Source organism: Carassius carassius, chromosome 5, assembly GCF_963082965.1.
Source record: "Carassius carassius chromosome 5, fCarCar2.1, whole genome shotgun sequence".
Lineage (NCBI taxonomy): Eukaryota > Metazoa > Chordata > Actinopteri > Cypriniformes > Cyprinidae > Carassius > Carassius carassius.
This window is the reverse complement of record NC_081759.1, coordinates 16,356,787-16,373,561: the sequence shown is the minus strand read 5'-3', so window position 1 is coordinate 16,373,561 and position 16,775 is coordinate 16,356,787. Positions and strand designations below refer to the sequence as shown.

The 16,775-nt window shown below is 36.6% G+C and overlaps 1 protein-coding gene across 5 annotated transcripts in view; it reads left to right on the top strand.

The window, feature by feature from the left end:
* LOC132140864 (cell surface glycoprotein MUC18-like) overlaps positions 1 to 16,775 on the top strand; it is a 67,379-nt gene that overhangs the window by 46,130 nt on the left and 4,474 nt on the right. For 2 of the 5 annotated variants that reach the window (XM_059549899.1, XM_059549902.1), the window contains exons 2-14: positions 5,839 to 5,963; positions 7,081 to 7,303; positions 7,402 to 7,472; positions 7,571 to 7,658; positions 10,184 to 10,363; positions 11,030 to 11,157; positions 12,227 to 12,374; positions 12,961 to 13,076; positions 13,199 to 13,340; positions 13,428 to 13,558; positions 13,655 to 13,802; positions 15,399 to 15,437; positions 16,320 to 16,449. In XM_059549899.1, the coding sequence (XP_059405882.1) occupies positions 5,839 to 5,963; positions 7,081 to 7,303; positions 7,402 to 7,472; positions 7,571 to 7,658; positions 10,184 to 10,363; positions 11,030 to 11,157; positions 12,227 to 12,374; positions 12,961 to 13,076; positions 13,199 to 13,340; positions 13,428 to 13,558; positions 13,655 to 13,802; positions 15,399 to 15,437; positions 16,320 to 16,449 (1,669 nt within the window). The other 3 variants (XM_059549898.1, XM_059549900.1, XM_059549901.1) reach the window with 2 other exon arrangements.

Sequence of the window (16,775 nt, the reverse complement as noted above, 5' to 3'; positions counted from 1 at the left end):
AAACATTTATAAAAAATGTTATAAAAGTTAAAAAAAACAAAACAAAAAACAAATGAAACAAACATGAATACAAAGTTTACTTTCCTAAGAACTTGGCAGATGTTTTTTCTCTCAGATAGGAAAACACCATGTAGGTCTTTGCCTCAGATCTCCTTTGACAAGATATTCTGCACCTTTTCTAATCTGATTATCTGGCCATGTTTAAGGAAAAATCATTGTTAACTTGTTTGTTCCAGGCTATTTCAGAAATGTTTGTTGGAGAAGATAAGAAAAACACCATTTGAGGCAAACAATGTACTTCTGTTCACCTTTCTGTTTACCTGAAGACTTAAACAGGGATATATTTGAGATACCTCAGGATGTTTTAAGCTTAGATAAGGCTTGGAGGCAGTCGAGGAGAAGGAGATTTGCTCCCCAGGTGTGGGAACAATGGCTTGTATCTGGAGGCCATGGGTGGATGGACGCAGTCGGGGCGCCTCAGTGAAGCTGTGCTAAAGGACAGAGAGGTCTGAGCAAATAGGGCCAGCGTCTTAGTCACAATGAGTGAGGCGGCTGCTCTCGGGCTGGGGTGGGGTGGTCGAGGGAGGGTGTGAGAGAGAAAGGCAGCAGCCCTGAAAATGGGGTGTGAATGCAGAATGGGACCAGCGGGATGAGACTGTGAGTTTAATAAGGCTTTGTGTGCGGGTGGGGGGGGGGGTTCAAATAGCTGTACTTTAGGGACCAAATTGTGTACACACATTGTAAAACCTGAGAAAATCTCTCACTGGGGAAATCCTCAAAAGTGAAAATGGTTTATTAATAAAGTTTTTTTTTTTATTCTAAATATATAAAAAGTTTTTTTCTTCAAAAAGTTTTTTTTTTGAAGCAGGATGCGGGTTTGGGTTAGTCTGAAGTACTGTAAGTATGATCAGCTTTATATAGGCTAAAACTGTGGTTATGGTATGTCCACATTTAGATGGCTAAACGTGTGTAGGTCTTAAGAGTGTTACTAGATATATCTACACATGACTGAGGTTTCTGTGAAATTATGTTTTCATGGTTCTGATATGTCCTTTAAGTGACATTTGTGGCTATAGTCCACATCTAGTGTAAAAAGCCCTCAAGTATATCAGTACTTTTGTCTTGTTTAGAATAAAAAAATAAATAAAAAAAATCTAAACATATTTAAAACTAATAAATTTACTCAATAAGAAAATTTCATATTTACAAAAAAAAAGTATTTGTTTTGACATTGTTTAGAGTATAATTTAATATGGCAGATTTTTTTATGGCAGATGGCAGTCGACTGGCAGATTTTTCTCAAATTTTTAAATGCAAGCTCAATTCCATGACTTCATATAAAAGTTTTACTTCATAACAAAGCCCCAAGGGGAGCTATAGTAGGCATTAGCCCAAGTTGTTTTAATGTATGGCCGTTTTTCATTTGTTAGTCAACTCATGGGTTGAGGGTTTTGCTGATTAAAACGGCTGTTATCCTTTGCTGGAAGATGTAATAGCTGCAGCATCTGGGCACAGCATCTTTCTGTACGGAGCCTTACGCATGATATGCAATGGCCATGATTAAATTAATACAATGGAATGAAATCACAATTAATGTAAGATTATTACATATTAAGTAGTAGTTAATCACATTTGCCATACACTTTACTCCCATATATATGCGATTCATTCACTTAGCAGATTTCTCCACAATGTACTTTTTTCAAAATAATGCTGTAATGATCATGTCATCTGAGGATAATACTTAACTAGTTTTGATTTATTTGACGTTTGATTCATTGCTCTTATGTCATACTCCAGGATTTCTTTGCCCATTTATGTACATACACAATCCAAAATGGTGCTGATATATATATATATATATATATATATATATAGTGTCCAAGAGCCACGTCAGACTAACAGGAAACACTGCTTCTAAACTTAGGTTGAGAGCTGTAGAATCCTTGAACTATTGCTGCCTATTGATGCTTCTGAGAAACTCACTTCTGAGCAAGTTACTCAAACTAGTGAGCTGCTTGAATAATAACATAAAGATTAAAGACACAACCATTTGGGGCCCTATCATGCACCCGTCACAATGCGACACAAGGCGCAGCGCAGCGCAAGTGTGTTTGCTTGTTTCAGTCTGGCGCTGTTCGCATTTTCCTGTCCAGCCCCACATCGTTTAATTTGCAAATGCATTTGTGCACATGTATGTGCCCATGGGCGTGCTGGTGTAAAAAAGAGGTGTGTTCAGGCAAATTGCTATTGTAAGGAGCTGAAAATAGACTGCGCCATAGACCAACTCAAACCCGGTCTAAAGTCTAAAGTCAATGGCACAATATTTTTTTGTTATTTAAAGAGCTCATTGGTAGAAAATGCGCATCTGGGCGGGTCCACAGTGCACGTTGACTTTGCTTATTACACACAGGGATGCGCATCACACAAACATGCCAAAGATTAAAAACAAAAGGATCCCACGCCTTCTTCACCTCGGGAAGCTTTGGTGGATTCCTGCTTGTCCTGTAGATGATCTGCTCGCGCGCTTTAACTTCGCGCACAAGCAGATCGGTTTCTTCACTTGAGAAGCGTTCAGCCTTTTCGCAAACAAATTCCGCCATGTAATTAGCGATCTGCCAGCAAAAGTGGATTTGGACAGGCTCTGAGTGCACCTCTGCCGTGCGCTTTACACTTCGCGTTTAAATCGTTAAAATAGGGCCCTTGAAGGGAAATCTATCACCCCCTTGAGGTCTGTTACTAATAAAGTGCTACTGTCAGGTTCATGGAGTAAAAATGCCATTTTTTAAGGTAACTTATAAACAGATCTGCTGTGAGCTCCAAGGTTGTTTATCGATGGTATGTGATATTGATATTCTTGATAACTTATGTTTTAAATATACACATTTAACAATTGAATCCCCTGTGAACCAATCAGACAAGCCAAACGAGCGCTGAGCTCCAGCCATTCCCATGAAGCACTGCAAATGAAAAACAATAGATATGCATGTTTTTCAATAAAATTTAAATATATGTATTCTATATATATATATATATATATATATATATATATATATATATATATATATATATATATATATATATACAATCAACAACTTTAAATGGTTATTTTTCCATTATTTTTTTATTCAATTAGGTCATTTGCAATGGTTCATGGGATTGTAATTCTTTTTCTGTCATTACAGCCGTTAAGTACACTTTTTGTCTGATTTTCATTTACTTTTTCGCTTCGAACTGTTTGTACTGTTTTGATTCATCTTGTAGATGGTTGGCTTGGTTCAGGACTTATAGCACTTTAACAATGTTTTTTTTTTTTATCTAATACACAAATACAATCTATTCAAGATCATACATTAGTATATACTAAACCTAAACCTCATTAAATTACAGTATTTTCCGCACTATAAGGCGCACTTAAAAGCCTTTAATTTTCTCAAAAAACTACAGTGCACCTTATAATCTGGAGCGCCTTATATATGGATCAAGGCGCTCTGTCAGAATGTTGACATTCCCTTTAGCACAGCTCCATCTAGTGGATGCATAACGCAAACCCAGTCAAACGTTTGACTGCAGTCTCTTCTATTCTTTTCGCCTTATAATCCGGTGCGCCCTATATATGAAAACAGTTCTAAAATAGGCCATTCATTGAAGGTGCGCCTTATAATCCGGTGCGCCTTATAGTGCAGAAAATACGTTATTAGTGCATCTTGTTTTAAGTAGTGTTTAGTGTTATTTATTGAACAAAGACAGTGATTAAGGATATGATTAGTGCAGTTTTGAGGCAAAATTCATAAAACCATGTCTCATTGATCACTCAATCACAAGCATACCATGCTCTCCGAGGCCAACCCATCTCGGGTGTTGTTGACACATGCAGACCCCTCCTTCCAGCAGGAGCTGTGCCACTGACCTCATACCGCTGAGGGGAGGGAGACAAGTGATGAGGTTGTTGTGTAGCCACTTCACCCCCTGAACCCTCGCCAACATCTCTCTCCTCCACCAGTCACTTGCCAAGGACGTGGAAATCCCATAATAACCCCATCTCCACTGCACCCCACCAGCCCAGCTCCCTACTTCCCAGATGTTTCCAATTAAAAAGGAGGCCTTTCAGTCCGAGCCTATTTTCTGCATGTGGGCAGAAAGAGCGAGAGAGAGACAGGGAGCAGGTTGCAGAGAGATAGAAAGGCTGAAGGGAGGAAAAAATGACTGTCTTTATAATACAAAAAGGCCGTTGAGGGCTGAGAGTGACATTTGAAAAGTCACAGTGGCTGGACACTTGTTTTGATAGCAGATATCTGAGGAGCGGAAGATGAGAAGATGAATAGTATCCCTCATGTCTGAGTAAGACAAAGATTTTCAGATTAAAATCACGCCTGTGGTCACAAAATCTGGGTCTCGTTTTTAAAAATGCTGTTTTCTCTCTGCTTCATTGAAGGTGTGCTGCCAAATATAATCATGACACACAAAAGACACATGGTCTGTATTTTTTCAGTTGGTGTGGTGGCAGCTGCCAACAGGTCTGTGTGTGCCACTCAAAACCTCAATGTTGCCACAAAAGAGACGGCCAGAAAGTAAAGAGAGGGTGGATTTTAAATGAATAGTTCACCCAAAAATGAAAATTGTGCCTTTATTTACTCAGCCTCACACACAAAGCTATTGTCTGGATTCAGAAGACTTGGAATATGCAGTAGTATTACATTATTAAATTATTAAAGTATTATTCTAGTATTGAATTATTACAATTTAAAATAATTATTTTCTAAATGCCATAAAATGGCATGGTGAATCTATTACTTATTTGAAATGTTTCTAATTTTACTTTATTTCACTTTAATGTTATGTGTCCTTGCTGAACAAAGTATAAATAAAAAGAAAATTTAAAAAATCTTACTGACCCAAACTGTTCCATGATGGTTTTATACAATACCTTAATAATTCATAATTTCATGTTCTCAATATTTTTTACAAAACCATTCATTAATTTTGTTGACTTATTTGTCAGCAAAGTCTCGCTCCTCTCAGTTCTCTTTACTGTAATGCAGAATCTCATTCTCAGGACAGTTAATTAATACAGTAAGAAATAAAAAAAATATATAGTTTAAAGTACTGGGCACATTATAGTAATAAGAATATGGAAGAACAATTAGCTTAACTGTTTTTCATATGTCACAATGCAAAAAAAAAAAAAAAAATTTCTAAATCTGTTCATATCTGTTTATGTCCATAACATGTAATAGGTTGTATGGGGAATAGCTTGTATAGAGTTTAGATTTGGCTTATTTTCCTATGATTCGGTCAGTGCTGATGTGGTATGGTGGCCTAGAGCACTCTTCAAAGTATTGCCAGCCATGTGAAGCTGTGCCAGTGTGGTTTAGCTTTCAACTTCTGCGAGATCAATGCATCTACAAATGTGGGTCATCAGCAAGACTGGATAGAATCTGCCTGCAGAATTACACAAAAATTTCTTACATTCCTCAGTCAATGTATGCACCTCTTACACCAAATATATTGTCTAATTACAATGATTTTCCCCGACAAACCAGAAAATTGCCAGAAAATTGATAATACCTGCTTACCATCTTACCAAGTGCCTTGTCTTCATGCACAGACTTCAAATGACCTTGAACAAATTTGAACAAAGAGAGTGTTTTAATGCTGGTGACCTATCATTAACAGGAGTTTAATTGAGTTTTCTCTAAGGCTGTGGCTTAAACATTAGTACACAATCTAAAATGCATTAAAAGCTTGTTAATGTTTTTTTTTTTTCATGTGTTGATAAAGCTGCCTTTGTTCTCACATGGCCTCAAGCTCACAATCTCAGTTTGTTTCCTTTGGCAGCTTGGGCGCTAGTGGATCTGAGGATGGAGGACACTGTAGAGGTTTACATGGACCATTCTGCAGAAATCCCCTGCCTGTATAACTTCACCGAGCAGCCCATGATGGTCATGATTCAGTGGTTTGTGGTGAGTCCTGAAATCTCTCAGGCTCTTTCATACTTTTTCATTTAAAGGGATAGTTCACCTTCAAATTCTTCCAAAATCTCTGTTCATCTTCAAACACAATTGGAGATATTTCTAAAGAAACCTAGAAACCTTATGTCCATGCATTAAAAAGTCTACGCAACCAAATTTTTACACTGCAAAATGTTTGCAAAGGCACTTTAAAATAATCCATATGAATCAAGCAGATTAATATAAGTGCTCTAAAGAGACACAATCATATGAAGAGTTTCGTTGCGAAACGAGATATATCCATTTTGAGAAATGTTGGTTATTTGACATTATTATTTAAGACATCAACAGTCAAGTTCGATAATATCAAATGATAATATCAAAACAAAAAACATATATATTTAAGAGGATTCAATAGGCTAACTAAAAAACGTTTACCATTTAATTGGCTATTATTATTATTATTATTACAGTGAAATAATTAATTAAATATGACGGGGCGAGGCGAGCTTGTGTCGCGGACTCGGTGCAACAGAGACAAGAACTGTGACACCGCGGCTCTGCCCGCTCTGATCATACAGGTTTGGTTTTCAGCAGCGGTGTGGAAGGAGCCTCCACTCTTTCTGTAACAAGCTACAAGTCGTTTATCTAACTAACTTAATCTTACTTATCTAAATTGTAACTAATCACAAATAGTCCGAAGCTGTTTGAGGATGGTTGAAACGATAAACATCCTGTAGTTTGTTTGCTCTGACAGCTCAGCTAGGTGCTTTTTTTTTTGGTTATAAATGTAAAATTTTGAGAAAAAAAGGCAAAATTGAGAGCTATAAACTCACAAATGCGAGAAAAAAGTCAGAATTGCGAGTTTATGTCTACCAACTCTGACTTTATTTCTCACAATTGGAAATTTACGAGGATGAATAAATGATGACAGAATTTCCATTTTTGGGTCAACTAAGACATTAATATTTCTGGATATGTAGATATGTGGATATGTGTGCTCAGGCTTCACCTGGCTGTTGTAAAAATTAATCAAATGTCCCTTGGCCTTGGACTTACACTTGAATGAGGAACTCGAGTCATATCTACAGACCATTTACCAAGTTTTACTTCCCATCATCCTCAGCAGGAACGTGAGGGTCATCGGGTCCGAATCTCATTCAGCGATCTGACCATGCAGAAGGTGGATGAGGACACGAGCTACAGCGATCGTATCAGTGTGCAATCAAACAGTGATGGAGAAACTCTGACCATTCAGGATGTTAAGCTGTCTGATGAAAGAGAGTTTTTCTGTCAGGTCAGTGGATTGTCAGCAGGCAGTGCAGAGGGCAAGACTCTCTTGAAGGTTTTTGGTAAGTCTCTTCTGTCAATTGAACATTCTCGCTAAACGGCTTAATATTGTTGCTTCTTTTCCTTAATTTATATGTAAATGTGAACTTGCTGTTTTCAGACCCCCCAGAGCCTCCTGTCATTGAAGGTATCCTCTCTGGAGTTTCTGTGTCTGGTGAATCCCCAGCTAAGGTACATCACGCTCTCAGATTCTCTCTGTGTGCATATATGATGTTTGTGTCAGTTATTTATGGTGAATTTAAGCCGACACATTTTTTGGATTTGGTTAGGTTGCGTCTTGTGAGACCAGGGAAGGTTTTCCCAAGCCGAACATCACATGGTACCGTGATCACATCCCCATCCACCCCACTAGTGGCTGTGAGTAAAAAAACTGACAGATTTATTATCTATGTATTTTTGTCTAGATAGTATATATTATATAAGTTATGTAATATTAATTATTTTATATGAATTTGTATTCAGCCGTCCTAAAGTTTGGGGTCAGCAGGTTTTATCTTATATTCTTGAGAGGTAATGCTAACAAAGGCTGATTTATTTAATCAAAATGAAAAGGAAAACTCTAATATTGCAAAAATATTTTTACAATTGAATTGACTAACCATGTTTTTGTAACAGTATGTAAGTATATAACATTCATTACCCCTGCTGGAAAATCTAGATAAACCAAACCTTTAGTAAACATCAAATCAAAACTGAACTTATTTACTTTCCTAATACAAATTTCTTGTCATATTGTGCATGACTCATCAGTGCAGATTATACAAAGAAAAATGGATTTATGTGTGTAATTTTACATTAAAGTACAATAACTTGCTTCACATCTGAAACTAGAGATGTACATATGTTAAAATTCTTATAAGCCGACAATTATTTTTTATGTTTTGGTCATTAACTGATAAGTGGCGATAAATAAATAGCAAAATTGGTGCAAATTTTGCTTCTTGTCCAACCTAAAAGCTGACATTAAAGGGATAGTTCACACAATAATCAAAATTATGTCATTAATAACTCACCCTCATGTTGTCCCAAACCAGTGAGACCTCCGTTTATCTTCGGAACACAGTTTAAGATATTTTAGAATTAGTCCGAGACCTTTCAGTCCCTCCATTGAAGCTGTGTGGACAGTATACTGTCCATGTCCAGAAAGGTAAGAAAAACATCATCAAATAAGTCCATGTGACATCAAAGGGTCAGTTGGAATTTGTTGAAGCATCGAAAATACATTTTGGTCCAAAAATAGCAAAAAAATATGACTTTATTCAGCATTGTCTTCTCTTCCGTGTCTGTTGTGAGAGAGTTCAAAACAAAGCAGCTTGTGATATCCAGTTCGCGAACGAATCATTCGATGTAACTGGATCTTTCTGAACCAGTTCACCAAATCGAACTGAATCGTTTTAAACGGTTTGCCTATCCAATACGCATTAATCCACAAATGACTTAAGCTGTTAACTTTTTTAATGTGGCTGACACTCCCTGGGAGTTAAAACAAACCAATATCCTGGAGTAATTCATTTACTCAAACAGTACACTGACTGAACTGCTGTGAAGGGAGAAGACAGTTTGATTCAATAAACTTTTCTTAATAAACTGTTCTTTTGGACAGTTTGATTCAATAAACCGGTTGAAGAAAACGGTTCACTGGTTCTTTTGTGATCGACGTAATGGCGTCATTGGCGATGATTCAAGCCATCGGTTTACCTGGGCTCATAAGATTAGCACAGAATCAGTTCAGAATCAATCACCAAAAGAATCAGTTCGGTTCAGACGCTCTGTATGTCGGTCTGCTTCATGATGAATCACACATGCGCAGTATCATCATCTCCTCGGTTCTCTAATCGGACGCGTCTGACAGAAACGGTTCTTGACTCGTGAACGAGTCAGTCTTTTGTTCGTTATCTGGCTCGACTCGGTGTTCATCTTCAGTTCTCTCTTCACAGCAGTTCAGTCAGTGTACTGTTGGAGTGCATGCATTACTCTGGGATATTGGTTTGTTTGAACTCGGAGGGAGTGTCAGCCACATTAAAAAAGTTAACAGCTTAAGTCATTTGTGGATTAATGCGTATTGGAGACGCAAACCATTTAAAACGATTCAGTTCGATTTGGTGAACTGGTTCAGAAAGATCCGGTTACATCGAATGATTCGTTCGCGAACTGGATATCACAAGCTGCTTTGTTTTGAACTCTCTCACAACAGACACGGAAGAGAAGACAATGCTGAATAAAGTCATAGTTTTTTTTTTTGCTATTTTTGGACCAAAATGTATTTTCGATGCTTCAAAAAATTCTAACTGACCCTCTGATGTCACATGGACTACTGTGATGATGTTTTTCTTACCTTTCTGGACATGGACAGTATACCATACACACAGTTTCAATGGAGGGACTGAGAGCTCTCGGACTAAATCTAAAATATCTTAAACTCTGTTCCGAAGATAAACGAAGATCTCACTGGTTTGGAACGACATGAGGGTGAGTTATTAATGACATAATTTTGATTATTGGGTGAACTAACCCTTTAATTGTTTTAAATGCCACAAAAGAATATAGGCATTTGAAATTTGCTAAAGATTGCATTTAACTTTGTAATTTTAAGTGAGTGTTAGATGACAGTCAAGGTAATCTACATTTAAAATATAGTAAATGCACAATTAATTATCTAATATTTTAATAGCTTATATTGACTGATTAGAAAAATTGTTTATTATTCACAATCCACTAATGGCCAATTACAGAGTTCCAAAAACCAGCTAGACTCCTTAAGATGGTATGACCTGTTTTTTCCAGCAGGGTTTATATGAAGAATTAAGCTCTGTTTCCTCTTGAAGGTTGCCACTAATGGGAATGTATGTCTGGTGGTGTATGTGTGTGTGTGTGTGTTTTAGTGGCGAACATGGTAACTCTATTGACGAAGGAATCCAGTGGTCTATATACAGTGCAGAGTGAGTTGCATTATAAGGTGACCAAGGAAGACAAAGACGCCCACTTTTCCTGTGAAGTTAGCTATTTTGTCCCAGGAGCTGTCAGGACATCCGAGTCCAAAGGCATCAATATTACAGTTCACTGTAAGTCCATTTATGAATGAGAGTTTTTGATTAAATGGAATGTGATACATTCAAAATCTTGAAGCTGTGACTAGCTAAATAACACTGCTTGGTTATTTGGATTTATGCTGGGTGCTAGTCCAAAATCCCACTTCACATACCTTGCATATACATCATATTTGATCTCACTTTCTATGATTCTATCTTTTCACATAGTATTTTTACTTTAATTGTAGAAAAAGCTAAATTATTTAGCTGATAACACTCTTTTTGTGAATATTAGGTTAAAAGATCACATTAGATCTTACATGGTTTTGTTTTGTGTTTTTTATATTTCAGATAGCTTTAAAATATCACAGAGAGCGCTGTGTAGATTACTTCCAAATTGTAGCCCCTTACCCTTTAAAGATTACATTATGTAAATTAGCAACATCATTTATTAGATTACACATTTGAAATGCCACATTTTTGACTGTTTTACTTTTGACTCAAGTCACATTGATTTAAATTGGATTATTTTGTACCACACTGATAAAAATAGAACGATGACACACCTACAAGGGTCTATGCTTTGTCAGCACTGACTAAATAACTGAATATGAGAATTACGTTGCCTTAGCATGATACATTTGAATGAAATAAGATTCATGGCCCCTTGCTCTTTGTGTATGTGCGTATGTCATACAGACCCAACGACCAGCGTGGAGATATGGAAAGAATCGCCCGAGGGCTTGGTCAAAGAGGGGGACACAGTGGAGCTCCGTTGTCAAGGCGATGGGAACCCCCCAGCACCCATCATTTTCAACCGAGAACAAGTGAGAATAGCCTCTTTTTCTCTTTTATTTGGATCCGTTTTTTTTCTGAATGGGAGGCTGTAAACCATTGAGGAGAAGCAGACATAGTAGACGTCTGGCCCAGACAATGTGCTTGATATGCTCAGAGTGAACAGTACCATTACTGATTTGCAGCTTTAAGTATGTGTTTAATATGCATTTGTTTTAATGACAATATGACAAAATGACAACAGTGGATTTCAAATGTTTCAAATGGCAGAATTAAACCAGAAACCAGAGAAGTACTAATGATCTCAAAACAACTACCTGCAGTTTTAAATGGCGCAAAAAAAAGAAAAAAGTATTTTCCAATCCATGCCAAAAAAGCCAGTCTATAAAAGTGCCAAATTGCTTTTTTTCTTATTTTACTGAAATAATTAACTAATTAGCTAATAAACCTTAGATTGTTTCCTAGCTAACACAATTTAGACTAAACCCCAACATACATAAATGTCAGTGTTTAATAATGTTACACTACTGAAGTGAGAAAATGAACACTAATTAGTCCAGAAATCATTTAGTCAAAAAAAATGTATATTTTTTTAAATTTATTTGTTGCTTTGTGTTTTATTTTCAAAGCAACATTTCTCATTTTTGTTTAAGTTTTTCATCTAGTATTTATAATCATATTTTATTTTATTTAATCTTTATTTCATTTAACAAAAATATATTTTTGTTTCTTATTTTTAATGAACAATAACAACACTGGCGAAGGCTAGACCACAGTGGGAAAAAACTGCTATAGAATGACTGCTAAATAGAGCTGTTGAATGTTTAGTTTAGTGAGGCTTCATTCAAAAAACATAAAGGGATTGATAATAATTTTACATTACTCACTGTATAATATCACTTGTGGTTTTTGGACAAAAAAAACAGTTGTTATGTAGTTTTAATGATCGTTTTCCTCACATCTTTACAGCTATCTGAGGCATTATTCACTGCGTATTATTTTGTAATTAATTCAGCGTTAAAGAAAGAGATTTACGTGGTTTTTCTTCAAATTAAATCAAATTCCATGAACAGACTAACAGAGTGACTTCCATCATAACAGTCAGACGTGGAGCTGGATTCCTCTCAGGGGCTGCTGGTCCTGAAGGAAGTGTCTCGGGCAGATAGTGGTGTGTATGAATGTCACTCTCTGGGCTTGGATGCTGTGAACCATGACGAGGTGCTGGACACCCTTCAGCTCACTGTGCACTGTGAGTTCAACTTCCAACTTCTCATTTTTACACACAGATTTGGAAACTAGAAAAAAAAATGAAAAAAAATTTTTTTCAACATAATGATAACAGTACCAAAATGCTTCTTGAGCAACAAATCAACATATAAGAATGATCGCTGAAGAATCATGTGACATTGACATTATAATAATATAAAATATATTAAAATATAAAACAATTATTTTATATTGTAGAAATGTTTCACAGTATAACTGTTTTTACTGTATTTTTAATCAAATAAATGCAGCCTTGGTGAGCATAATAGACTAAAAAAAACAATAAAAACATCTTACCGACTGTTAGAGTGTATTTATTAATTTCACATTTGCTATTTTGTAAAATACAGAAACTGTAATAAATTCCATCATTTTAATTCTAAAAATGTAAAGAATGTGAAAGCAAGAAAGATTCTGTTTTGCTTAAGCAATATGAAAGCAATACTTCACCCCAGAATAACAATTCTGTCATCATTTACTCACTTTCATTAAATGAAGCAGATATAATTCAAGTCAAGCTCACAGCGAGGCTTTTACTCTGAATTATTGAGCTTAATGTGTGTGCTCAGATCTGGACCCAGCTGTGGTGGTGCCCAAAGACTCGGAGGTTATGCTGAAAGGAGAGAGTCTGACAGCCACCTGCAATGCCCTGTCGTCTTTAGAGACCTCCACTGTGTGGTTTAAGGTAACACTGCAGTGTGATTCACAGTCTAGACACATTAGTTTGGTCTTCCACATTCTGTTTAGAGCTTCTTCTCACCCCATCCGTTCTTTACTAAATTTGTTTGTACACATTTGTTTGTGTAGGATGGGGTTGAGGTTGGGAGAGGACACATAATGCAGCTGCAGGATGCCACGTTTGACACAGCTGGACAGTATGACTGTGAGGTGACTGTACCGTCTCTTCCAGGCCTGCTGACCAGCGGTTTTGTCCATATCATTGTACAAGGTGAGGAAGAGCGCATCAAGTGTTTCAAACGACTGAAACTCAGCAAAAGAGCATGTATTTAGTTCAAAACTGGATCTGTTCCTCCAGGCGGGCCTCAGATGAAGGATGCGGAGAGAGAGATTGAGCTGACGGAGAAGGTAGGGGGTTGGGTGAATTTGAGCTGTGAGGTGAGAGGTTACCCCAGACCCGTCATCACCTGGAGCATCACCGGCAGTCAGGTAACACTGATTTCCTCTCAGCCCTCTGCTTATGTTACACTGAGCCGTGGATTGATGCTTTTGTCTTTTGTGTGTGTATGTGTGTGTGTATTGTAGTCTCAGAGCTGGCGTGAGGTTGTTAAAGGAGAAATGGAGGATCAAGTCTACAGTGTTGTAATGCTTAAGGTCACCACTGACACTGTTGCTGTCTGCAATTCAACAAACGACTTCGGAATAGAGACCAAGACTTACAGCATCAGGAGCAGTAAGAGTCCACTACAAATTTCCACTACAAATCAGGACAAAACTAAACCATCCAGTTGATCATTAATAATAAATTGTATAATAGTAATGATTATTCATCACTATTATTTTCTCTCTCTCTCTCTGTAAAACACATTTTTTAATTTGTGTTTTTTAATCACGTCTTTATAACCACATCAAACTGGAGACAGAGATAGAGCTTAGATTCTCTACCCGAGCCCGAGCTCGGGCTCGACCCGAGCGGGCCGGGTCGGGCCGATATTTCCCGCCATCGTCCTCGGGCCGGGTCGGGTCGGGCCCTTGATAAAGCACATCACGTGTCATGCGCAGCGTCTCGTCCACTCGCAGTCTCGCATGCATGACGCATCACACCTGCTGTGCGTGCTGTACTATTCAGTAGAATAAGTGCAACATGGAGCTTGAAGAAGCAAAGAAAAAAATTAAAACAGGAGAATTAACTTTGAGCAAGTTTGGAGGAAAATCGGAGGTATGGAAACATTTTAAACTAGTCGTGGGGAGTGACAACATATGTGTTGGCTTTGTCTCGTGCATTAAATGTGGCACGCATATATATATATATATATATATATATATATATATAACTGTGCAGCTCCCCCGTAGCCTAAATGATCTAGCACAGCAGCACCTGCGGTAAAAAAAAAAAAAATATCTGGCGCTGCCCCTGGTTATAACGGCCCACATATTAAAAATGGTCGGGTTTAAATCGGTCTCAGGCTCATAATTACAGTGAAGGCGTCGGGCCGGGCCGGGCTCGGACACAACGTGCTTGGGCTCGGGTAGTGTTGGGCTTGATTTGTTGGGCCCGATCTAAGCTCTAGACAGATATGATACAGGCCTTCAGTCATAAAAAAAGATGCCATTAAACAAATATAAAAATAAACTGTCTTTATGTTGTTGGTAAATTAATCAAAGGATTGAATGTGAATTTATTGCAATGAAAATATATATAAAAAAATAATAATATTAGGTGGAATTAATCATGATTAATTGCGATTAATTTCAGAAAAAATGTGCGATTATTATTTTTTTTAATCGATTGACAGCACTATTTTATACATTATTTTACAATAAAGTATGAAATTGATAATATTTCATTTAATATTCATATATGCATTTTTTTTGTTACATTTTAATTTATTCTTCAAATGTTTTGTCGGATAATTTTTTTTATGCCAATCTTGAGTCACTTAGGCTCACGAAGGCTATATTTATTTGATCAAAAAATTTATTAAAAACAGGAATATTGTGAAATATTGATTATATTTAAAATAACTGTTTTTAATGTAATTTATTCCTTTGATGGTAAAGCTGAATTTCCAGCATTATTTCTCCAGTCTTCATTATCCTTCAGAAATCATTGTATTATTATCAGTGTTAAAACCAGTTGTGCTGCTTAATAGTTTTGTGAAAGCATACTGTTGTAACGTCTTTATTTTTCAAAGACATATCTCATCATCAGATTTATAATATCATTTCAACCATTTAATTTATTTTGAACTTTTAAATGAATAGGATATGTTTGAATATTGGTTGTTTGGAATCAAAAATGATAATGTTGTCTGTTGTTTTCTCCCAGTTCCATTCCCCCAGACACCAACAGCTAGAAAAACTTCAGGTAACTTTTTGTTCCACCTTTTCTGTCTCTCTATTTGTCTGTTAGAAATGATAGTATGCTTTAAATCAACACCCAGTCCATTCATCCCTGCAAAATCCAACCCTAACAAACAATGAAAGATCATCTAATGTACTTGAATAATTCATGGGTTTGATATGGCAAAGCCTCTGCAGCAGCTCGGTTAGCTTGGTTCTTCATGTCGGCCTCTGGGCATATTTCAAATTCTGTGTGAAGAAAAGTCATAGAGCAAAAAAAAAAGCAAGCGAAAATTGAAGCAGACATTACTTCAGATACAGCACAGAATGTTTTTCCAAGATGAATGTATAATTAGTTCTATACGAATATTTTAACAAATGTTTTGAAGTGCTGGGCTGCAACTGAGACTGTTAAACTATTATGGGGAAGATTGTGGTGGCGGCCTGCTGTTTTTATTGAGTAGATTTAACTCATAAAATTCATTCCCAGACAATTGTTTGTCGTCTCTCTGTGTTTATTTATAGCATTTGACGACGCTTCCTCTGAATGGTGGCCCTAATTTTCATTATTTGACTCTGAGGAATATGAGTCTCATTTCATTTTACTGAAACACTCATTATATGTTATATACCAAACTCATCTCATATACAAGGGCATGCGTCCTTGTCATGTTGCGTGCGTTTGGAATGCAAATGTTGCTTTCTTTGTTAAAAAGTGCAGTGTAATGTGTCCTTCAGTGCTCTTTTTGTGATTTAGTATGATATTTCACTTTTTGTATTTTGACTGAAAGCATGTTAATTGCATTTCAGCATGAATTAATTGTGTCTTGTTGAAATGCTAATACTTCATTGGTTATTATATATCAGTCAGTCATGCTAATGTTGACCTGTTGTTCTCTCTCTCTAGTTGATAATAGTGGAGTGATTATTGTGGTGATTATTGTCAGCATCCTGTTGCTGGCCATCCTGGGCAGTGTCTTCTACTTCCTTTATAAAAAGGGCAAGTTACCCTGTGGACGATCAGGCAAGCAAGACATGTATGTAATGCCTTTTCCTTCTATCATTTTATTAGTAAACATTAGTACAGGGTTTTTAAAGTGGGGTCAGGGGACCCTCGGATGCTGGGAAATCTGTAGAAAAGATTAGAGAAAAACAGTGTAAAAAAACATAAATAAATAAATACAATACTAAAAAAAATTTCAGTTAAATGTTTCAAATTATTAAAATAAATAATAAATGCATCTAACATTACAGCACCATAGAGAATAGAAAAAGTCACAATAATGTAATATAATAAAACATTTTCCAAATAATATTTTACACATATTTATAATGTGTAAAAGTATAAAATCCCTTTTACATT